The following is a 23,693-nucleotide window of genomic DNA, read 5'->3' as shown; positions in this document are numbered from 1 at the left end:
TTGAATTTAAAATCCCAAAAGCACATGTTTGCCAAGACAATGCGTGTTTTAAAACCACCTTTGTTCTTGTCAAAAATATGACAGATAGGGTCATCTTAGGAAACCATTTCATGTGTCTGTTATATCCTTTCACCACGGATAGTGAAGGAATCACTACCCACCCTTTTGGCCAACCAGTCAAGTTTAAGTTTCTTAGGAGTCCAAAACCTAAAGACATCAATAGTCTCCAAGAGGTTTCTATCTCCAAGACCCTTAACCTTATTAAAGCCAAAACCCAACACCTTAAGTACCTCGGTAATGAACTAGGTTACAAAAGGATTGATGAGCAATTAGCTTGCAAAAGTTACCAAGAAGACATACGAAAGTTTGAAGATAGACTTAAACGAGAAGTTTGCTCTGATCTCCCTACAGCCTTTTGGCATAGGAAAAGGCATGAAGTTGCACTACCTTATGTCAAAGATTTCCATGAAAAGAACATCCCTACCAAAGCCAGACCTATTCAAATGAGCCAAGAACTCATGAATACCTGTAAGGCAGAAATAGAGGATCTTCTAAAAAAAGGAATTATCAGAAACTCTAGGTCGCCATGGTCTTGTCCAGCTTTTTATGTCCAGAAAAACGCTGAGATCGAAAGAGGTGTCCCTAGACTTGTCATAACTTATAAGCCCCTTAACAAAGTCTTAGAATGGATTAGGTACCCTATTCCCAACAAAAAGGACTTAGTTAACAGGCTTAGCAAAGCAGTGGTTTTCAGCAAGTTTGACATGAAGAGTGGTTTTTGGCAAATACAAATCAGAGAGTCTGATAGGTATAAAACAGCCTTCACCACACCCTTTGGCCATTACGAATGGAATGTAATGCCCTTTGGACTCAAGAATGCACCCTCTGAATTCCAAAATATTATGAATGAGATTTTAAATCCATTCTCCAGTCATACCATAGTATACATTGATGATGTACTCATTTTTTCAGAATCCCTAGACAAACATTGGAAGCATCTCAGAACATTCTTCCAAACCATTAAAAGAAATGGTCTTGTTGTCTCGGCCCCAAAGATTAAGCTTTTCCAAACAAGTGTCAGGTTCTTAGGTTTTGATATCAGACATGGAGTCATCAAACCCATAGATAGAGCCATTCAGTTTGCGGAAAAGTTTCCTGATGAAATCCTAGAAAAAACCCAACTCCAAAGGTTCTTAGGATCCCTCAACTACATTTCTGACTTCTATCAAAACCTTAGGCAACAATGCAATCCTCTTTTTGATAGACTTCGAACCAACCCTCCTCCTTGGACACCTACTCATACATTAGTCGTCCAACAGGTCAAAAAATATGTCAAAACACTCCCTTGTCTTGGAATCCCCTCAGAAAATTCTTTCAAGGTAGTCCAAACAGATGCCTCTAACATTGGTTATGGTGGCATTCTTCTTCAGCGTGTTAGTCCCACTTCCCCAGAACAAATTGTCTGTTTTCATTCAGGAATTTGGACTCCCACTCAACTTAATTATAGTACAATTAAAAATGAAATTTTATCCGTAGTACTATGTATTTCAAAATTTCAAAGTGACCTTTTGAATCAAAAATTTTTATTAAGAATTGATTGTAAATCTGCAAAACACGTTTTAGAGAAAGATGTCCAAAACATTGCATCAAAATAAATTTTTGCACGATGGCAAGCTATTCTCTCTGTTTTTGATTTTGACATTGAATTCATTGCCGGAACTCAGAACAATATCCCTGACTTCCTCACCCGTGAATTTTTGCAAAGTCCACAACAAAATGTCCGGGAAGAAACCCATACAACCCCAACCCCCTAAGTTGCCTAAACAGCAAACCATTAGGAGTACCAGTCAGGCACAAAACCCTGGCTCTTTAGTACCCTTTTCCAGTTCACCCAAGTTTTCACCTGTGTCACCATCCATTGTTGCCAATCGTTATTTGGTCTCTACAATCCCGAAACCAAATTACCAAAGGCCCCAAGGACAACACAGTTATAGTTCTGCTTTAGTCACACTCCCCTCCAAAGAAACCTGTCCATATACAGTTGAAGAACCTTTTGACTCGATTGTGCCTAAGCAACCCTCTTTTCCTCTCCCTCCTAGAACAGGAAGAGCCTCTTACATCAAGAAACCTTTTGTCCAGCATATCTCTTATATTGAGCCACACTTGGCTCACATAACGGATCCATTGGCATTAGCAATGGAAGTATTGCCTCATGAATGGCATTTCCTTCCCAAAAGCCCAGAGAAGAATATCAAATTCTATAAAGGCATTCTCATCCAAGAAAAGTCTGCCAAAATAGAAGACATCAGAGATAAGAATAATCCCTCAATAGTCCTATACCATAAATTCATAATTCAGAGTTTTGTAAGTTGCAAAGATTGGGGACATCCCTCCACTCTCAGAACACTTACAGTACTCAAGGGATCAGAACCCCTGTACAATTATTATGACTACATGGATGCTTTTGAAAAGGTATTATTCTTTCAAAATGAGAATTATAACCACTCATGGTTCATTCAGTTTGACAGAAAATTCAAAGGGCAGATACCTTCGTGGTTCCTCAAGTGGTGGGAAATGTTTGGATCTATTCCACAAAACTTCCCAGAACCTCTACAGGATGCACTAAGATATTTCAATTCCAGATTCCAGACAGACAAGCATTCTTCCCAGTTTCCAACCATCTTGCATATGACAGTTCAATACAAGATCCACTGGATTAGCATGTGCAATTATGCTATCAACAAAAATTTGCTCGATAGGGAATTCTTTGTAAAATGGTGGGATAAATTCAAACCTACTAATGCTATCTCCAAATTATATAAAGACTTTCCTCTTCCAGTACAGAAGCCTATAGCCCTTTGCACAAGATCACAGTCAAGCCTAGATTCCGTCCAAATCTCCGGCAAATCTAGTAAAGAACTCAAAGATCTTGCCCAACAGCTACTCCTCCAATCTGAACAATTAGAGTCGGCAGAAAAGAATTCTCCTGCCTCTTCTGAAGCCTCTTGCAATCGTGCTCCAATTGATCCATTCCAAGATTCCCAAGATCCTTATGATGGTTACAACTTGGACAGCGACTAAGAATGAAGCTCCCGGACACTCCAGAACAGCTCCAGAAGCCCAGGATAGCTCAAGAACCACCTTTGCAAAACCGGTTACTATTCCATGAACAGTACCCACACCAGCAGAGTTGCCGACAGAGCACTGTTCACTGCACAGTCCAGAACACTATGCAGAGTTACTGTTTCAGAAAAGCAAGGGGGCATAACACTGTTCATAAACAAGTGACCAATTACTGTTCACTCAACAGTGCCCTGACAAAATCATTGGAGTTACTGTTTACTTTCGGCTGAAAAGTTATTCACCTGAAGGTAAAAGCATTTCACCTCCCGTGATTCCAGCAAGTCTCCTGATCTGATCCGAGGCTCCCTCCAGCTATAAAAGGGATCCTTCTCCTCAGTCTTCAGCAGGCTTAGTAGGACTTAGCTCCCAGAAGGCTTAGTTTCAGTTACTACCTCAGAGCCCTAAATTACTTGTACCCAGAAATACTTTGTAATCAGAATGGCTCTCTTCTCCTCTCCTCTCTTAGTTTACATTTGTACTAGAACTACACTTGTAACCTATTCATGCTTCCGCCCACAGTGCCCTCTGAACGGCACCCTTTGTCTGTAGCTTACCCCTTTTGGTATCAGAGCCAAGTTGTGGCCGATAGTAAACGTTGTAAGTTACTGTAATTATTTTGAATTATAATCAAGTTGGCCGGTGATACCGTCATAGTTATCCATTATTTTGTGGTTATTCATTACTTTGAAGTATGTTATCTCTAACAAACATTATTTTGTTTTACATCTATTTTCTGATAACACTTCCACTCCCATATGTTGCATTCTTCATCTACTACTTCATCTTAGTCAGTTTTTACTGCTCTTTCATTTGGTGGTAGGTTGAGCCTCCCGTTCATTCAAATTGTTTATTATTTTGTGATTACCTGTTTAAGCTAATCCTTTGCTCCCTAGTTATCTTTTTCTTCTTGTCTTTGTTTCTAGCCCAAAGTTTGTTGCAGATGTGTCCTACTGAGAAGTGTCAGTCCGATTCTGTGTCGGTTTGTAATCCGGTAAGACTAGGATCCTAATAAAGTGTCTGTACTAGCGGCCAAGCAGTAAAGTCCCGTTTAGCCAGGTGTGCATTAGGGTGTGCGTACGATGGGGTAAGAGAACACTAGAATAGGATTCCAAGCGGCAGTAAGTGGTTACATTTGTCATAGAAGGCATCAGGCTCTATTGAACACATCTTGTTTCAGATCTAAGGATAGATCCAGAAATTGGAAGATAAAGGTTGTCTAGGTTGTAATTGATTTCTTAGGCTTCTAATCCAAAATGATAAATAGGATGTTTAGAAGGAGTGACTCTTCCACTTCCATTAGATCTAGCAGTACAAACCCCCCTGAGATTCCACAGGAAGATGGAACAATCAACTCAGAGTCGTACCAGCTTTCAGATCTAGATCAGAAGTTAGGAGACTGGAACATACCCAAAGTTCCCACAACCCAAGTCTATAAGTCTTCGTCATGGTCTTTGAAAAAGTCTTTCAGAACAGACTACCATGTTAGGACTATAGAACAAGTCTATAGCATTAACAAGGAATATGAAACTTGTTATTTGTTATCCCCTGCAGCCGTGAAAGCTCACAGGGAAAAAGATCATAAATTCCTCCACATAGGACTTGTCCAAGTTGGAGTAAAACCATTGATCAGAGAAGGGTTGAACAACTCAATCCTTATGGCCCTTAGAGACACCCGCCTCGTCAGGTTTAATGATAGTCTCCTAGGAACCATAGAATCCAGTTTGAGTAATGGTCCAGTTCACTTCGACTGTTTCCCAAACCTCACTGTTGCACTTGACGACCCTCATATCCTGAAGGTCCTCACCCTCAACATTAAAACCCATGGAACCCTTGTGTTACATGGCACCAGACAGCTTGCTCTTATATACAGGATATATTATAAGTGCATGAGAACGAACATGTCCATCCAAGCACTTGATAAGAGAAAGGCAGGTGAAACCACTCTTATCCAAACCTCAGATGTTAGATCCACAGTTCAGGTACCTAAAACCCTGAAATGGTCTGAAATCACATTCCCAGCACAATGGACTTTAGAGAATGAAAATTATCCTCTACAGATCCAGAACCCTGTTAGGAACCCAGATCTAGATGTTGTCCAGCAGTTAGCCGATGGAACGGTTAGACTTAGCTTTGACCGATCTAGGTTTAGGTCACCCGTAGAATATGATGAACCCAGGCCCAGGTCTTCATTAGATCTGTACCAAGGACATCAGGAACCAAGGTCTAGATCCGTAGATCTACGCCAACCTTTTAGGCAGCCAACTATTCTCCTTAGAGATAAACCTGCATCTCAGTGTAGTTCGTCTAGAACACGAGCTCCCTTTCCTACATCTAGAAGGGACTTAGGTCCACAGTTTCAAGGTGTTAAAGACCACTCCCAGGTTAGTACCCCCTGTTACACAGCCAAACAAGACTCAGTTGCTGATCAAGAAGAAGACAGCAACAGTCAGGACAGTCTTAAGCCTCCTTCACCATCAGGATCTGACTTTAGAAATCCTATTCAGCAAGAACCTGAATATGATCCTCAGCTCCTAATGTTGACAAAAGAGTTCATCCCTGATATGGACGCTCTTGAAAAGGATTTTAATTCTGAACAGAACAGAGTTAAAAGAGAAGCCTATAGAGCCACCCATACCAGAGAACAAAAGGTTGAAGTTTTGGAGAAATGGAAGTTATTTATGAAAGAGGTAAAAGCTGATTATCCTATATATATATATATATATATATATATATATATATATATATATATATATTAATTACTAAAGTGAGCTTAGTAGAGCTTACGCTTTAGTTCTACAGACGGAGTTATGAGAACTACAATAAGAGTCTAAAAATAAAGCAAAGTGAAAAGTTTGGGAATAATAAAGAGAAATGATTTTTTTTTTTTTTTTTAAATCTGAAATTAGAAGCAAAAGTGAGAGAGAGATATTTTGTTACGTAAAGTCCAAAAGTGAGAGAAAGTGAAGGGGGAGGAATATGCGAAGTGATACTGATATTTAAGGAAAAATGGATAAAGAAAGAGAAAGAGATTTTTGGAGTATTTGAAGGGAGGAAGAAAAAAAATTGAGATTGGAAAGGAAGGGCTTTAAGCAGACAAGGGGTGTAATGTATCTGTTGGGTTAAGATAAATTGACCTCGGTTAATTAATTCAATTACCCAAGTTGATTAATGAAGTCAAATTACATGCAAATCATTGAGGTGCCAACAATCACTGAATAAACTAAATGTAGTGGAAATTAAATTGACACGGTGATTTGTTAACAAATGGAGAAAACCTCTAACAAGGCAAAAACCCCACTAGGTAAATTTAAGATTACCACTCCCAAGAATCCACTAATGAATAATCAAGCGGTTACAAGTATGAGGAATCTTACCACTACCCTAACCTATCCCAAAATACCAACCTATAGTTGAACCTTCGTTCCAATACCCAATTGGATTTGATATTGTAATAGTCTTCTTTCCTTTGTTGTACAAATCTCCAATCTGTGACTAACTCCTTTGCACGGATCCCAGTACATGACTAACTCCAACAACTTAAATGATTGTTGTTGGCTGCAAAATTCTTCACTTCATAAACTGTAAGGTTGAATTAATTCAATCATGTGTTGATTTTATTCCGTGCCAAATTGGTTGTAATTCAGCAATTAGAAACCCTATATTTAAGTGGGAATAATTTAAGGGTTGTGTGTGAGAGAGTGTGAAGAATTGATCAAGTGTGTGCATTCAAAAGCATTCTCACGACTGCAACTCTCGACTGACTCGCGAGTGGTGACTCGCCAAAAGTGTCACACGTGTGAAGCATGCGGGAAGTTGAAGGGTTAAGATAGCTGGATCACTACAGGACAAAAAGTATAGTCTGGCCCTTCTGTTACTTAGTGACTGAAACCTGCAACTCATCCCAGTCGCGAGTCACTCGCCAAAGCCCCCTGTTTTGCAAAAAAATTACTTTTCACATTCCTACTCATACCCTACTATAAATACCCTTATACCCACGAAATGTAGAGAGCTTCTTGAGAGAATTTTGAGAGATAAACCCTAGAGAACAACAAGATTGATTCATCCACAATTTTATTCTTTTGACTCTTCAAATTCCTCTACTCTCACCCTCTCCATTGACATACCCTTGAGAGGAGTTTTAGCCAAATCCTTACCTCACCATATTCATATTAGTGAGAAGGTTATTTGGTGTTTGGGAGCAGTTCAAAGAGGACTAATACATATGGTTGATGCAATGGGCTTATTGTGGGATCCGATAAGCTAGAGAAGACAAGGTTAGGCTTAACCCTGTTGAAGCAAGAAGTTTGGAGGGCTTAGGTGCATCGGATAGATTAGACTTGGAGGGTCTATTGCTATTCATGTATCTCAACTGATTTTCTCGTGGATCATTTCATCGCTTGGAGGGTGGCGGAGAGGTTTTTCGCCAAATTCTTCCGTTTCCTCTTCAATAACACGTGCCAGTGTTATCTTGCGTTTGCTTCTCTCTATCCTTTAATCTTTACATTTAATTACTGCTGTGTTGCGATTAAATTATGGCTTGGAGTAGTTTGATAGTTTGGGTATAGCTTATATTTATCATTCCACACATACATTGTTTGAATATAAGCTTGTGTTGGTATTTTTGAAATTGAGGGTCTAAACATTCACTAGTATTTTACACACCAAGTGAACATTCATAAATGATGAAGATCAGGAAGTACTTGATTACAAAACCCTAAGGCGTATAAACGTAGTAGCTTCACACAGAGTATATGAGTTCTAAGTCAGTATTTTCCAAAGTTGATGACTTTTAAAATAAGTCTTATATATGACTAGGGTTGTGAAAAAAGAAACTCTAATTAAACAAGTCATCATGAGCCAAATTTCAGATATGGAAATTCTAAAATCGTAGATCTCGATAGATCGAGCTTGTGTCAAGCTTATGTCAAGCCTCTTCATTAATCCTCGATAGCATTATATGTTGAGCTTCTATTGAAACTTAATGAACCAACTTTTCTTCACTCATTTCTTGGATCTATCTTCATATCTTTAATAAAACCACTTGATATGTTTGAACAACATATTTCTTGATCCATTAAACCCAACTTAGATCTACCAAATCACAAGTAAAGTGCGTTTTGTCAAAGTATTAGCCAATTACATAGAAAATATAACCCTAACAGTATCAAGTACATACATTGAACTGGATCCAATCAAGAACACCTTATAGCGTGATCACTGTTAGTTAAAAGGTTGTTTCATCACAATTTTCCTATTGCTCTCAAACATAAGGGGTTTGTGTATATTTATTTATTATGCACATAGCTTTGACAATTTCATCTGGTGATGCTTTTTTAAAGGCTATATACAGATACGTTCGGCTATGTGTGCAATGAGTAAAATAAGTAAATACTCAACAATAAACCCTCCAGTCTCTAAAGAAGATAATATATTTAGTTGATTTTCATATTGTAGTTGGACTCAAAACAAAACCGGCCAATGACTTTTTTTCAAAAGTGTTTTTCATATATATAATATTTGTATATATATTTAAAGAGTTTTTCAAAGACATTTTGAAATCCAATAGAAACTATGAAATCAAGAAATTAAGAGTTACATAAGCTAGGGACATAATAGTTATATTAATACAATCCTAGTGACTTATGGGAATATAGTGTGGTGGAAGGACAAATATTATATAAAATTTTAGGTAATGGAACCTCATATGTAATTCTTTAATTTTCAGGGTTCAATTGCAATGTGTTGATGGACATTATTGCGATATGTAGAAGTTCAAATATTTTCTTGATATAATTGAGAAAATTAAGGAAAATTTTTGAAAGAGTTTCAAGCTAAGTCAATAACATTCAAAAAGCTATTGATTGATCCTACAGCTGAAGATTAGGATCCCACGTCCTATCTCTCCCTTGGGTTTTACAAAAGTCTTTAAAAAAATTTAATTTTCACATAAGGAGTTGGCAGAGAATGTATTTGGTATCAAATGATATCATGTCAGCAGTATCAAAATCTAATAAGTGTATGACATACCAGCAAAAAATAATTACCCTGCCAACAAATGAAAAACATGAGTTAATGGGTAGTTATTTTTATACACATGTCTCTTATTTATTAGATTTTGATATGGATGACATGGTTTTATACAAAATACTTTTTTCATTAGAACTACTAATTGATACTATAGTTGTCGAGGGAGAAATTGATGCCTCTATCTAATATGTTGGGAAGCCAAGCCGAAACTCAACTATGGGCTCTTGAGATGGTACCCAAAGGCTTTCGGTGTGATAATAAAGCCTATCCAAGCAAGAAACAAAGGCTACACATGACAAAACAGCAACAAAAGCCCAATAAAAAACACGTTACAATACTTAATTAGTACATTAATGGTCCTAGTCCGATAGTTCAAATCAATCCTCTAGTGGTACGGTATTATCTCCAGCAGTAAGATAATTTCAAGTTAATAAGTGTGTTTCCATGGTAAAAAGTAATATTTTTTTCTTCTTATTATTAAGTCAACATGAGGGAGAACTTCCATAGTTTCCAAAACATTATGGCCTTCATCATAATAATAATAATAAACAAGGATTAAAGGCTCCATAGTTACAAATAAAAGAGGAAAAATAGGATGGAATGAAGGGAGAGAAAGATCCCCAGCTCAGTGCAGCAAGTATTAAACTAAGATTTTTGTGAGTATGTGTGCATAAGGAATGAATGAGGTGAATGTAGGCTGTTTTGAGTGATTGGGATATGATTAATACTGAGATTGAAGCTTTTTGTGAGTAATGGGCTATTTGTGATTAGTTGGAGGACATTTTTGAGCTGTGATTATGTAAAGGGGGGAGAAGAATGTGTGGGATTAGATGAGTGTAGGCTAAAGATGATGAGTGGTGAGCTTAAGGAGAGCTAAACCACCAACAAAAATGGCAAACGAACCCCCAAAGTCTCAGAGGGGGGTGGCTATCCCTTTGTGGGCTGAGGTGCTCATACTTTTATAATGGAGTTTAGAGAAGCATTAATTAACAAGCATCCAAAAAAACGTAGGTCTGATTCAGGGGAGCAAGTCAGCTGAATTAATACCTGGATTTGGCCTAAAAATGGGAGATTTGCTTTTGGGGCAGTTTTGCTTCTTTGGGCAAGGTAGTATTTGGAGTAATCTTGCATTAAATGTTAAGATTGCTGAGATTGTGTTCAGCCAATGGCATTAAAGCAAGTATTAAGGAAGAATCCTAGTGCTGCAACTGAGATTTGGACCCTAAGAAGTAGGATTCAACACCCTAAACCATGTGTCAAAGTTTAAGCCCACTTCAAAGGGTTCCGCTGGAGATCCCTTTTTGCCCTACAAACCACATATTCCCAATTTTTTTTCCTTTTAGGATACATGGGTTTGGCACATGAATCGGGTCTTGAACATTTTTAACATTTATTGCATCAATTTGTTGAAGTTTAGATAATTTGATTTCAGCTCCCCTTCCACTGAAGGTGCAATCTTGAGGAAGATGATGGAGTCCCTTCATCCTTTTGACTTCAATTTGATATGACAGCCCTTGGGTACTGTTCACGTCAGGTAAAGGGTGGCAGAAAACTTATGGAATAGCCCCTAGTTCATCCTCAAAGGCTTGGTCTTCTTGTAGGGGGCTTTAGTTGTTTCTTTGGTTAGGGATGAACAAGGGCTGGTTGTGCGCACATGTTACCATGGGTTTTCATTCCTCATGGACTTTTATTAGTAAATATTTTTGGGTTTTTCATAAATACTTGCAGTGGCCCTTTGGGCAATTAGTTGTAATGTTTAAAACAATAGGACAAGTTTCAAAATACTTTTGTAAATAATATTTACTTTGATGAATTCCATGTTGCAATAATGTTATGGTTTCTAATAATCGCATCATAACTTAAAAGATGATCTTGTGGGTTTGAATGTTTACCATGAGTGTCGAAGGCGTATATTATGGATGTCGCAATGCAAATGATGTCCATGTATTTTATAATATGGGAACATAAATTTCAAGATAACTCCCAATGAGTTTTTTTTATAAGACGATTGCCATGGTAATATTTTACCATGATATTTTTTCTTTGCCAGGTATTGATAATCTTGGGCTCTTTTTTGACAAATAGTGCCAATGAAAATTGGGTTTTGATATTACCAATGAGAATTGGGTTTTGATGTTGCCCATGAGAATTGGGCTTTGATTTTGCCAATGAGAATTAGGCTTTAAATATTGCTAGCGTGAACTGGGCTTTGATATTGCCAATGAGAAATTGGGCTTTGATGTTGCCAATGAAAAATTGGGTTTTGGATAAATAAATTGTCATGGGTTTGAATTATGGGCTTTGATCATGAATTTGAATTTCATTTATAAAATTGTTTTGCCATGGACTTGGATCATGGGCTTTTCAAATATTGCCAAGCATAAGTATTCTTGGGCTTTAAATAGAATAGGATGTGTTTATTGGGTTCATAGGGCCGGTTTTGGTCTTAGCTAAATAATGATAATAAAATTGGATAAAATACGAGTTTTGGGGCTTTTTTGTGATATTTTATATCATAACCAAATTTAGATGATGAGATATGAAACATTTGTGATTAACAAAATAATAAAGCAAAAAATATTTGGAAAAATCCAATAACTTATTAGTGGTATAAATAGATGGTACACAAATAAAATTAGGTGTAAAAAAAAGTACTCTAACAGTAGTCATCTGATAACCCAGAGAGAGAGAGAGACGTGAATACCTTAAGAGGCAACACACTTGGGTTGCTAAGAGAGGTACGTAATTTTGTTCTATTCAAAATCCATGGTTGTGTAGTACAACGAACTTTGAATGAAAATATAAAATTTTATTTTACATTGCTTCCACAAAACTATCACATCAAACACAAGATCAAAATTCAATTGCACCGCAAGAGAAAATGAGCATAAAAAAATGCTAAAGTGAAAAATAGAAGTAAATGCACTGCTCCAAATCAATAAAAGAAATCCACCGAATACAAATTAACATCTTTTTTGCATGAAATTTTGAACTTAAGTCATATATTTGTATTAATTGGTTTGCTTTTATTGACGTGGAATAAACCGATTTCTCCCCCTTGGATTGGCTATGAATAAACAAAACTTTAAATTATATAAATAGTGTTGTATCTTGTATTAAAAAAAAAAAAAAAAAAAAAAAACCAACAACAACAACAATTATTTATACATCCAATTACACGGTTTCTGATCAAAGGTAAACTTTATGTTATACTTTTGCAAAAACAACTTTTTTTAGCATGCAGTTGAATTTGATTTTGGGATATATCTAGTTTTTTATGGCTAGAATTATGTAATACATCTTTCCTTTTTGTTTGTTTGTCACAGTTGATACTTGATAGAAATGAGGAACTCATTGGCGATCCAGTAATATTATTTTGTTTAATTCTTATATTTTAAACATTGATCAATGAGACAATGACTTCTCCTATCAAAAAAAAAAAAAAAAAAAAGAGAGAGACAATGACTTCAGGACATCATCTAAGAGCTTATTATTTCATTGTTAACCCAGACACCAGGTAGCAATGATACTAATGTCTATCCACAAGGGTTAACAGATGCACTGATTTATCTGAAGAAAGAATACAACAATCTCAAATTCTATGTTACTGAGAATGGTTAGTGTAGGGACACGTTTTGCAGCCCAAGCCCAAGATGTATAGGAACTTGGCCCAATGAGTCCAGTACAATAAATTTGTAGAGAGTGGGACAAATAACTAGGCCTTAATGAGTTTGACAACGGCTAGTATGGATTTAAAAGGTGATCAAGCAAGAATAAAGAAAATAAAGCTAAATGAATTCACTATCCGAGGAGGTATTTTATCATTCAAATCAATAACAATTGGGTACAAGTATAATTTTGATTGCTATAGTATTCTTTCTCTATTTTTCTAATCTCTTCCTCATGGAGGGTCTCTTATATTATATAACTCCCCCTGGACCATCTTGATCCTACACTTGTTGATCATTTGAGCCCTTACTTGAGTACCTGTCCCATTAAACACTCTCTTTGGCTTTTTGTGAGTTGTGGTAGCCAAGACAGCACTGTTCAGGGGTCTTCTCCACATAAATGCGGCTAGAAAAGTAGCTGCAGTGTATTCAATACAGTGGTGGCAGCTTTTTCTTAGATATTTTTGGGTTCCCCTCCTTCTCGTATGTTCATGATGCACGTCTCAACCACTGGAGCTTCTTAGAAGGTCACCTCGATTGTTGGAATACATATTTGAGCTCTATTATTTATATCCAAGGAGATATTTCTCCTCGGACCACCTTCCCATTCATATTTTGTTCATTAAGTCCTGAATCTAAATCATTCTTTACCATCCGTTCCTCCTCGGACCACCTACACTCTAGGACAAGGTCGAAGGCCCAATATATAATTTGGACCCTTGACCTTACAATAGCCCTTCAAAACTCCAATTTTTTCCTCTCATCCAAGGAGAAAGCTGGGGTTTTGAATTTTTAAGAGCTAATTCTACTTGATCTTTTGATTTACACGTAGGAGTGCCTTTTTGGGTGCCCCATAGTTGCCCCTGACGCTTCGAAGCCCGTGAGGCGCTATTAATTGCTCTAGGCGATGATTTGTTCCCTAGATCTAACGGTGAGGCGCAGATCCAACGGCTGATCTTTCTCTTGGAATTTTGAGCGAGATTACTCCCACTCATTCCCATTCTTTATATAAAGCCTTGAGGGAAATCATTTTCCCTTTACTTTACGAATCTTCAAGTTCTCCAGAGATCTCAAGTACTCCAACTCTCAAAACTCCCTACACTCCTAAGTCTCCCTAATTCATTTCCTTAAGAAAATTTCCAAGAGACTTTTATAAAGATTCAGGGTTACATACACTCACTTTCGTAACTTTCTCTCTCTTTAAACTTTCTGTTTCTCCTCGATAAACCTCCTCGGCCCTCTTCCTTCTTTAGAAAACTTCCTTCACGTCATCTACGTCTGTTTAGATGGGTAGGTTCAAGCATTTAGTGGACTCTCCAACCGGTATAGAGGGTTTTAGGGCCAAATACCATATCCCACAGGGAGTAGCCTTGAAATAGTGTGCCCCAGACCAAGTTCTTACCAATAGAGAAGTAGGTGAAGTCGTCATTCCTATGATCACTTTCATAGAGAGAGGGATGACGCTTCCCATGGGTAGGAACAAGGGATTACCTGATTAACCATAGACTAACTCCCCATCAGTATGCCCCTAACCTATTTAGGGTCTTGGGTTACGTAGACGCTCTCAACGAGCAGATGGGCTTGGGGCTCACGTGGCACGATGTAGTTCACATGTACGAGTGCCACAAGCTTGCTGGCACGGGATACTATCTCAAGTCCCAATCCGACGTCGTCAGACTAATATCATGCCTCCCTAAGTCTAACAAGGGCATGAAGGATGACTACCTGATTGCCTCTGAAGAGTGGAATGATGGTCTTCACTGCCCAACTCGAGCGGGAGAGCCAGGTGGGGTACTCTAGGATTAGTCCCTTTGAAAAGGGATTTTAGCACTCTTAACTTTTTTTTTTTAAACTCTACCTTAACATTTCATCCTCTTGGATAATAGTCTTAATTGACCTAACCGTAATTTCCTTCTCGGATACTTTTTGCAGATAAAAGTCACGTCGCTCTGAGACTTAGTCTTGTCAACGTAACAGGTCTCAGCAAGTTGCTGAGATCAGAGATATTTATAAGTGAAGACGGACAGTTAAGAGCTGCTCATTTAATCTTAGATTACGAGCCTCTGTCTTGCCAATTTTAGGACACGGGCCAGGCAATAAGGGCTGGTGACTCTAGGCTAAACTGCATAGACATCTCTAAGCTGGGATTTTTGGCTCTCCCACCTGTTAAGTTGCCCATTCAACGCGTCCCTCAGGAAGTAGTCGCTCTGAGGGAGGAGACAGCTTCTACACCCTTATCCCTCGAGGCCGAGATCGACCAATTCCGTCTTGAGGACGAAGGTTAAATGCCAGAAAGGCCGGTAGAGCTCTCGAACTCTGCGGCCAATTTGGATGGGTTTTCTACTACTCATTCTCCGAGGTTGATAGTTGCTCAGGTTGAAACCAGCTTGAAGGAAGAAGAAGGTATGGACTTGAAGCAAAGGTCCAGCTTAAAGGGTCTGTTGGCGAACCGAAATAAGGGGTCAACTTCAAAAGAAGTCACCAAAACCCAAGTTCCTCCTAATCTTCCCCCTCCTCCTCCCCCTGTGACCGTAGAGGGATTGATCCCTTGTCCTAATTTAAAAAAGAAGAGAAAGGCACAGGATGGGGAGGAAGGGGAGATTATTCCTTTGAAAGGGGTGAAACAGCCCAAGAATGTTAAGGACAAACGGGTTCACTCCATGGAGAACAGGGAGGAGACTGGTGCTGAAGCACGCCGAAGGTTGCGCACATGAGCCCCTCGGCTAGAGGTAGGGGGTGCTCCCATAACTTGGGATGCCATGATTTGGGAGTCCCAAAGGGGGCATGCCACCTTCCTTGCGGAGGCCTTAGAGCAACCTCTTCTCCTCTCTAGAGACATGGAAGGCCTTAGGCGAACAAGGCAACAAGACCTTTTCATGTCCCTGAAAAGGGACTTAGCCATGATAAGGCAGTCAATACTCTTCTGAGTTCAACGCTAGGATGTATACTTATTCATATGTATATACTTGACCACTTTGCTATTATCATGCAAATCACCCAACAAGTTTTTGTAGCTGAGGAGTGGGTCAAGAATGCTCGCGATGAAGTTAATGCTAAGGCCCACTTCAAAGCTAATGCTAAGAAGGCTATTAGAGCCCTCAAACAAGAAAAGGCAGAGTTGTCTGAGAAGCTGAAAGAAGCGAAACAGGCTCACCTGAGTGCTGAAGCATGTCTAAAGACCACGGAGAAGCAAGCCAAGGTTCAGTGCCAAAAACTGTACATAACCGAGATAAACCTGGGCACCGAAAAACAAATTGTTTTGGATCTTAAGGCGGAGATACAGAAAGCCAAGGATGCAACTCGGGTGGCCAGGGAAGCTGTCGAGGCCACGGTCAAGGCATCCTACAAATGTGGGATGCTGGACATAGAGACCCGATTGGCAGAGGAGGTGGTCGTAGTGTGCAGGGACTACTGCACTGAGTCATGAGGAGTAGCGATGGATCGGGCGGGAGTACCTGCAAACTCCGAGCTGAGGAAGGCCGAGAATATCTTCTTCTCGGAGGATATTCGAGAAATTCCAAATACCGTCCCTCCTCCCAAGCAACTCCCTACCACCTAAGCTCCCCTTCCTGATGCTAAAGTTTCAAAAGGGGCTGGAGTGGGGGAAAAGACTCAGCCCTTGATGAAGGCCACGCCCTCTAAGGATGCCCTTACAATTAGGGATGTGGTCTCCTAGGCCAAGGATGCAGAGCTAAGTATCAGGCCGGGGATTCCCAATCCGAGAAGGCTGATCCTAAGAATGACCCTCCACAAGTGAAGGCCTAAGTATAGGATTTTCTTTTGTAGCCTTCTATGTGTACGTATTTTTTTGTAATGGCATTCTACCACTATTTGTAAAGCATCTTCCTTTGATTAATGAATAGACTTTTCTTTCTACCTCTTGTGTCTTTATATATTTCCAAGCTTACTATTATTGCAAATAAAATAAAACTGTTGTCATTCTAACTTTAATAAAAACTAAAAACAATACCCTACCACAAGCTTAACTAATTTGACTAAGTGCAAGCAACAAAGAGATTTATCCCATATTTGCACTGCAACTTGATTCTTCTGCCATGAAGTCTGAATCCAATAAAGATAAGTAATAAACTTCATAAAAAATAAAAGGGGGAGATATTCTTCATTCTGCCCAACACTTGGGTAAATAATTAAGGACTTTAGTTTGCACAAAGCCAGCTATCCGAGGAGTTGGATATAATCCTAGATCTGTTTTAACACTTAGTGAAAAATAAGTAGATGTTATACTATTAATTTTCCCAAGTATACGATCCAAGGGACCAAGTATGACCAAGGTTCTGTTTAAGCACTTAAAAATATGTCAAAGGGTATTAATTTCCCCAAAACATCTGGTCCAAGGACCCAGGCATGACTAAGGTTCTGTTTAATCACTTATAATGATGTCAAAGAGTGTTAATTTCCCCAAAGCATCTAGTCCGAGGACCCAAGCATGACTAAGGTTCTGTTTAATCACTTATAAAAATGTCAAAAAGTGTTAATTTCACAAAACATCTGATCCAAGGACCCAGCATGACTAAGGTTCTATTTAATCACTTATAAAGATATCAAAGAGTGTTAATTTCCCCAAAGCATCTGGTCCGAGGACCCAAGCATGACTAAGGTTCTGTTTAATCACTTATAAAGATGTCAAAGAGTGTCAATTTCCCCAAAGTATCTGGTCCAAGGACCCAAGCATGACTAAGGTTCTGTTTAACCACTTATAAAGATATCATAGAGTGTTAATTTCCCTAAAGCAACTAAGGTTCTGTTTAATCACTTATAAAGATGTCATAGAGTGTTAATTTCCCCAAAGCATCTAGTCCGAGGACCCAGGCATGACTAAGGTTCTGTTTAATCACTTATAAAGATTTGATAAAGGGAAGTACAATGCCTTTATACAACAAATGAACATATTGACAAAGGAAGCTTTCATTAATAATAATACCTTTTTCAGGTTGTTTACATTTCAAGGACATGATATTACATGCTCATCTAAGTCCTCCAGAAAATATGCTCCTATACCATCTACTAAGATGATGCGATATGGCCTTTCCCAATTAAGTCCCAGCTTTCCCCATGCTGGGTTCTTTGCAGTACCTAGAACTTTTCTCAATACTAAGTCACCAGGCACTAATGGCCTTAGCTTTACATTGGCATCATAACCTTGCTTGAGTTTGTGTTGGTAGTATGCCAATTAAACTATTGCACTTTCTCTTCTTTCTTCAATAAACTCTAAGCTCTTTTCTACCAACTCATTGTTACTACTCGAATCGAATGAGCTGGTCCTTAACGTTGGGAAGCCAATTTCTAAAGAAATGATAGCCTCGGCTCCATAAGTCATTGAAAAGGGGGTCTCTCCCGTTGACCTGCAAGGTGTAGTTCTATACGTCCAGAGGACATGTGACAACTCTTCTACCCATCTTCCCTTCGCATCATCTATCCTCTTCTTGATTTCGTTGACTATGACCTTGTTTACAGCCTCGGCTTGTCCATTTCCTTGGAGATAAGCTAGAGTGGAATACCTGTTTGTAATTCCAAGATCACAACAATATTTCCTAAAAGATTTGCTATTAAATTGACGGCCAATGTCTGAGATGAGGTTACGAAGGACCTCGAATCGTGTGACAATGTTTTTCCAAACAAATTTCTTGGCATTCACGTCCCTGATATTTGCCAAAGGCTCAATTTCAACCCACTTGGTGAAGTAGTACATGCCAGCTAGCAAATATCTATTATTCCCGGCTACCTTGGGGAAAGGGCCAACGATGTCTAAGCCCCATTGAGCAAATGGCCAAGGGCTGGATAGGGAGTTAAGGACTCCTCCTGGTTGGTATATATTTGGTGCAAATCTTTGGCATTGATCACACTTCCTCACATATTCTTGCACTTCTTTCTACATATTTGGCCACCAATAGCCCTGAGAGATGGCACTGTGAGACAAAGATCTGCCTCCGGTATGGCTTTCATAAATCCGTTCATGTAATTCCTCAAGGAGTAGCTCTGACGCTTCAGGGTGAAAACTCCCTCCTGAAAACTTGAACCCCGGCCGTCGTCCCCACACTCTACAAGTACTTATATTTATGGAGTGATCATCGCACCAAAGGTGTGCGGTGATATGTAATCATTATTTTATCAAGGAAAGAGTTCCACGTTTTTTGCACTTATAGCAAAAAGTGCCACGTGATCCACCGGTCGGCCTATTACATGAGCTAACAGTCAAAAACTTTCAAATGGCACTACACCTTGATAAATAAAAATTAAAAAAGGCACCCAATCATTTACTTATTTGTATATGCTTTGGTAATTAGTTATTATCTTTTGGAAATTTTGTTGATGTGTGTGGGTTGGCGGGGGGGGGGGGGGGAATCAATAACCCCCAAAACGATACGTGAAAACAGACTGGTACTGAAATATTTCATTCCAATGGACAAACTGAAACAAGGTTCGAAATGGTATTCATAACATTGATTTTTAGTAATTACTTACTGACATGGATGAAAAAAAAAAATGACTTCTACTTGGCTAAAAGTGACTCTAACACACAGGAAAAAGAAAGGAAAAAAAAGTTTTCAAACGCCAAACCATGTTAGCCTTTCACCAATTTCACTATTTTTACAAGTAGCTTTTGTCTTGTCCTACATGTTGCACTTATTTCACTATTTTTTATTTATATCATTATTTACACAATTTTCATTATTTATGATACTTTTTACAGCAATTTATCCTTGAATGATGTTAGAAATACTACAAATTTTACTACTTATGTCTTACAAATTGGCATGTCACCAATTACAAAAAATAATTTCAAACATTTATTCATTATATTTTTTAAGTACCACTAGTCACATTTTTACTCCATCAGATTGTAAATTTTTTAGTAGCTATAAATTGGTTATTTTTGTTTATTTATTTTAATATTATGAAATATATTCATATTTGCTTACAATTGTTTATTTATTTTGTTATTATTGTTGATTAATATTTTTTAGATTAATTTCACTTTTAATATTGTCTTTTAATTTTGCCCCCTCTAAACTAAAATCCTAACTCCGACACTGATTTATACCAACTTCATTTTCTATCATCTCATTTTTCTTCTTAACCAAACAAATAAGTTTTTCATCTTTCCACTTTCTCATCCTTCCAACCAAGCACATATAATAGAAAACTAAATATTTTTCATCCTTTCATTTTTCTATCACTTCCCCTTTTTTCTATGCTTCTAATTTTCCACCATTCCAACCAAGTGGACCCTACTCTGAATAAATATTTTCCCACAACAAAGCTTTTATCAACTGCGTACTAGGACAATACATTAAATTTTGTCAAATAGAGTAAGATATTAACACTATAACCATAATCAACACCGCACACACTTGGTATAATGGTCATTTCACAAGTACAAAGTTCTTGTGAGGTGAGAGGCAAGAGTCGAAATTTAAGTCTTTAATTCAAACACTAAAATTTTAACATTTTTTTTTCCATTAGTTTGAAATGAAACAGGATGAGTTGTTGAATTGGTACCTCATGAGCACCACTCTAACGTGTGACACTATGAGCCGTGCCTACTTTGTTATATTTGTATTTGATAAATGTGAATTATCATATTATCCTCCATGTACTTCTTGAGCAAGTAAAGAGCTTTTTGATGGGGCCATGCTTTCTCGGCACGTAACTTCTCACAAATCATTTCTTTCCTGTATGACTTCATGCACGACCACCACAGTTCATAGTTGAAATTGTTGAGATTTCTTGAGAATGCATACGAAACCTGAGTTGCTGGCATTTTTTCCTTTCATTAGATCCTCCGGAAGAAACCCGTACCAATTGTTGAGATTTCTCTCCGCAAAAATTCCGTCAAAATAATAAATTTGACAATCAAGAAAAGTATTTTATCAAATACTCCATAATAAATCTCATCACGCTCAAGTATAATACAAAAAAGGAGTTTTTTTTTTTTTTTTAAATTTATTTACTGATACTAAAAATATTACATATACTTTACTATACATATCATTTTTCACTATTTCACTCTTGCATTATATTCACTTACACTTGTATTTGCCTACTCTTACATGCAAAACGCTTAAGTGTCCATTTGAGAACAATTTATTTAGTTTTTTACTAAAAATGTTATAAATAAAAGCAATAAACTAAATAAAATAAATTTATTATTTTTTTCTGAAATTACTTTAAAAAATATTTTTTTTTTTAAAAAAAGGAAGCAAAAATCATGAGGATAAGACCTGCAAAGTAGTGATTTCTGACAAAAACAAGCTAAGGACCCACAATTGTGGAAAAGTAAGCCAACTAAGGGTCAGTTTAGATATAACTTATTTTGCTGAAACTGAAAACACTGTAGCAAAATAATTTTTAAATATGTGAATAGTGTTGTGGGACCCATTTTTAATGAAAAAGTTACTGAAAAGTAAAATTTGTGGATCCGTGAACAGTGCACGAATGCACTGTTCACTGTGAAAAAGTCAACATTTGCAGTTACTGTTCATGAAACAGTGCACGAACAGTAACCGCATTCCCTAAAATGCGTGAAAACCCAAAAAAAAAAAAAAAAAAAAAGGAGGAAAACGCAAAACGTGCAAACTAACAAACGCAACATGTTATCCAAACATCACCTAAAAGTCATTACCAAACGAAAACTCAAAAGGAGTCATGTAAACATGCAGGCAACAAATGTAACACGTGAGTTTTTTTTTTTTTTTGAGAAACATGTAACACGTGAGTTAGATGCGAAGATAGTTGTTGATCTCGTGCAGAAGGAGGCAACAGTCATTTCCCCCAGCTATAAATCCCTAAGCACTCTCTCTCTCTCTCTATACCAAATTCCTCTCTCTCTCTCTCTCTCTCTCTCTCTCTCTCTCACAACATGGCATTTAACCTTGCATTGCCAATGAGGCCATCGATTGCTGGTTTGGGTTCTTTGAAGAAATCAGAAACTACCATTTTTGGAGCAAGTCGGAGGGTCCCATCTCTGAGAAATGAGAACAAGAGTTTGAGGCTTACCATTAGATGTTGGAAAGGTTCTGTTCCACCAACATCAGTTACTGATAAAACTACCAGCACAGACCAAACCGAGGATACAAATCCAGCCAACCAAATAACAAGACAAGACTTCGCTACTGACTTCAAGTTTGGTTGCTCCACTTCTGCTTTACAGGTATCTCTCTCTCTTATAAACACACATACATTCATTTATATAGAATACGTGCTTTGCATATATAACTGACTGACATGTAATGAAATGGTACAGACAGAAGGAAAAGGTGATGAAGGAGGGAGAGGACCATCGACCTGGGATCGTAATATCCAAGATAGTACTGGAATCACGGACGTTGCAGTTGATTCATACAATCGTTACAAAGTATATATGAATATTGCCACATAGTTCTCAATAAATGATATAAAACCAATTCTACAAAAAGACTTGGATAAAAAATAAAAAATAAAAAAAAATCCCTTCTACACACATCAACGACTTAACAATCTGCTTTGTTGTTGTCGTAAATCTCTCTTTCCTTTTCTCTCTGTTTTGCTTTGTTATCTGCTGAGATCTCCCCTGTTTGGTAAAGTCTCTCTATTTAGTTGAAATAGTGTTTAATTTGTTAGTGCTTGTAGATGACGCCACTGCATCAGTTCATGTTTGACTGATTAGCTGGTACCTTTTTCTAATATTTTATATTATATATATTTTATATATATAATATAATATTATATATATATTATCTTTATTTAAATGTGCCTATTACATAATTCAAATTGATATTATAATTTATAAATGTAATTGTGTATTTAATTAATATCACATTACCTTAATAGATCTAAATTCTCCACTGCTTGTTTGCCTCAAGAAGACAAGAACACGCAGACAAAAATCCTAGCAACCCGCGGTCATCTAATCGACAACAAACCATGATGACCAAGCTGGCAGGAACAACCCATGATGACCGACTTTCAATTTGTAGCTCAGCAAGGACTAATCATCTACACTATTTTGGTTCCTATGTTTATTTTGTGTAACCAATAAAAATCTCACCCATAAAAAAAAACCCCACAGCTTTCCAATCGAGAAACAAACAGTCCTCTCTCCTTCACAGGGTTTACAGTTGAGCCACTCCAAATCTCGTCTCCTCCGTCTACAACCTTACAACTTCAAACCCAGCCAGCCAACAATCCCAACCACAGTAGCAAGACACTTGAATCAAATCCCCAAAACATCAAGTACCTGGGACTCAATCTAGAGAAGAAACGAGCGGGGTACTGGGCCTGTGGGTTGTGGCCTTGGAGGGTGAGCTGGGCTTTTGAGGGTTGCTTTTAAAACTAAATTAAAGTGCATTTTAAAATATTAAACATGTTTTTTACTCTCTTTTTTATATTTATAAACGGGTTATGGAGAGATTTATTGTTACAAGTGTTTTAGTACATGGTAAATTTGGCATTTTTATTCTAAATTTATCAATTATGTTTTTACTAATCATGGTTAAACTTTTATAAAGAAGCAAATTTGAAATATTTCGTTATTAATATAAATAGAGGGTGATGAGTGTTAATTTCTTCAAATTTCAAGAGAAGGGAGTGTTTTTTTCCTTCAAAGTTGGCGTGGAGTGTCATTCATCCAAACCTCAAGTGAAGGGGGGTATAATTACCCCTAAATGTTTTTATAACATTAGCATTTTTATCTTTATTTCTCTTTTTTTATTTATATGTTTTATGTTTTGAGATGAGAGAGACATAAAATGAGCATAGAAATACATATTTACTCTTGTTTTTAACAAATGTGGATTACAAAAGACTAACTGAGGTGAACTCAGGTGGATATACTGTAATTTGCCCTAAAATCTTTAAAGGAAAATACCTAATTGA

General features: G+C 37.6%; 1 protein-coding gene across 1 annotated transcript in view; it reads left to right on the top strand.

Annotated features, from left to right (window-relative positions):
* Positions 1–23,693, top strand: part of LOC126714658 (beta-glucosidase 13-like) — a 137,309-nt gene that overhangs the window by 110,026 nt on the left and 3,590 nt on the right. Inside the window, exons 3-4 of the mRNA XM_050414898.1 lie at positions 21,854–21,990; positions 22,084–22,194. Coding sequence (XP_050270855.1) covers positions 21,854–21,990; positions 22,084–22,194 — 248 coding nt within the window. The remainder of the gene's footprint in view (positions 1–21,853; positions 21,991–22,083; positions 22,195–23,693) is intronic.

Source organism: Quercus robur, chromosome 2 (assembly GCF_932294415.1).
Source record: "Quercus robur chromosome 2, dhQueRobu3.1, whole genome shotgun sequence".
NCBI lineage: Eukaryota > Viridiplantae > Streptophyta > Magnoliopsida > Fagales > Fagaceae > Quercus > Quercus robur.
This window is presented reverse-complemented; position numbering and strand designations above follow the sequence as displayed.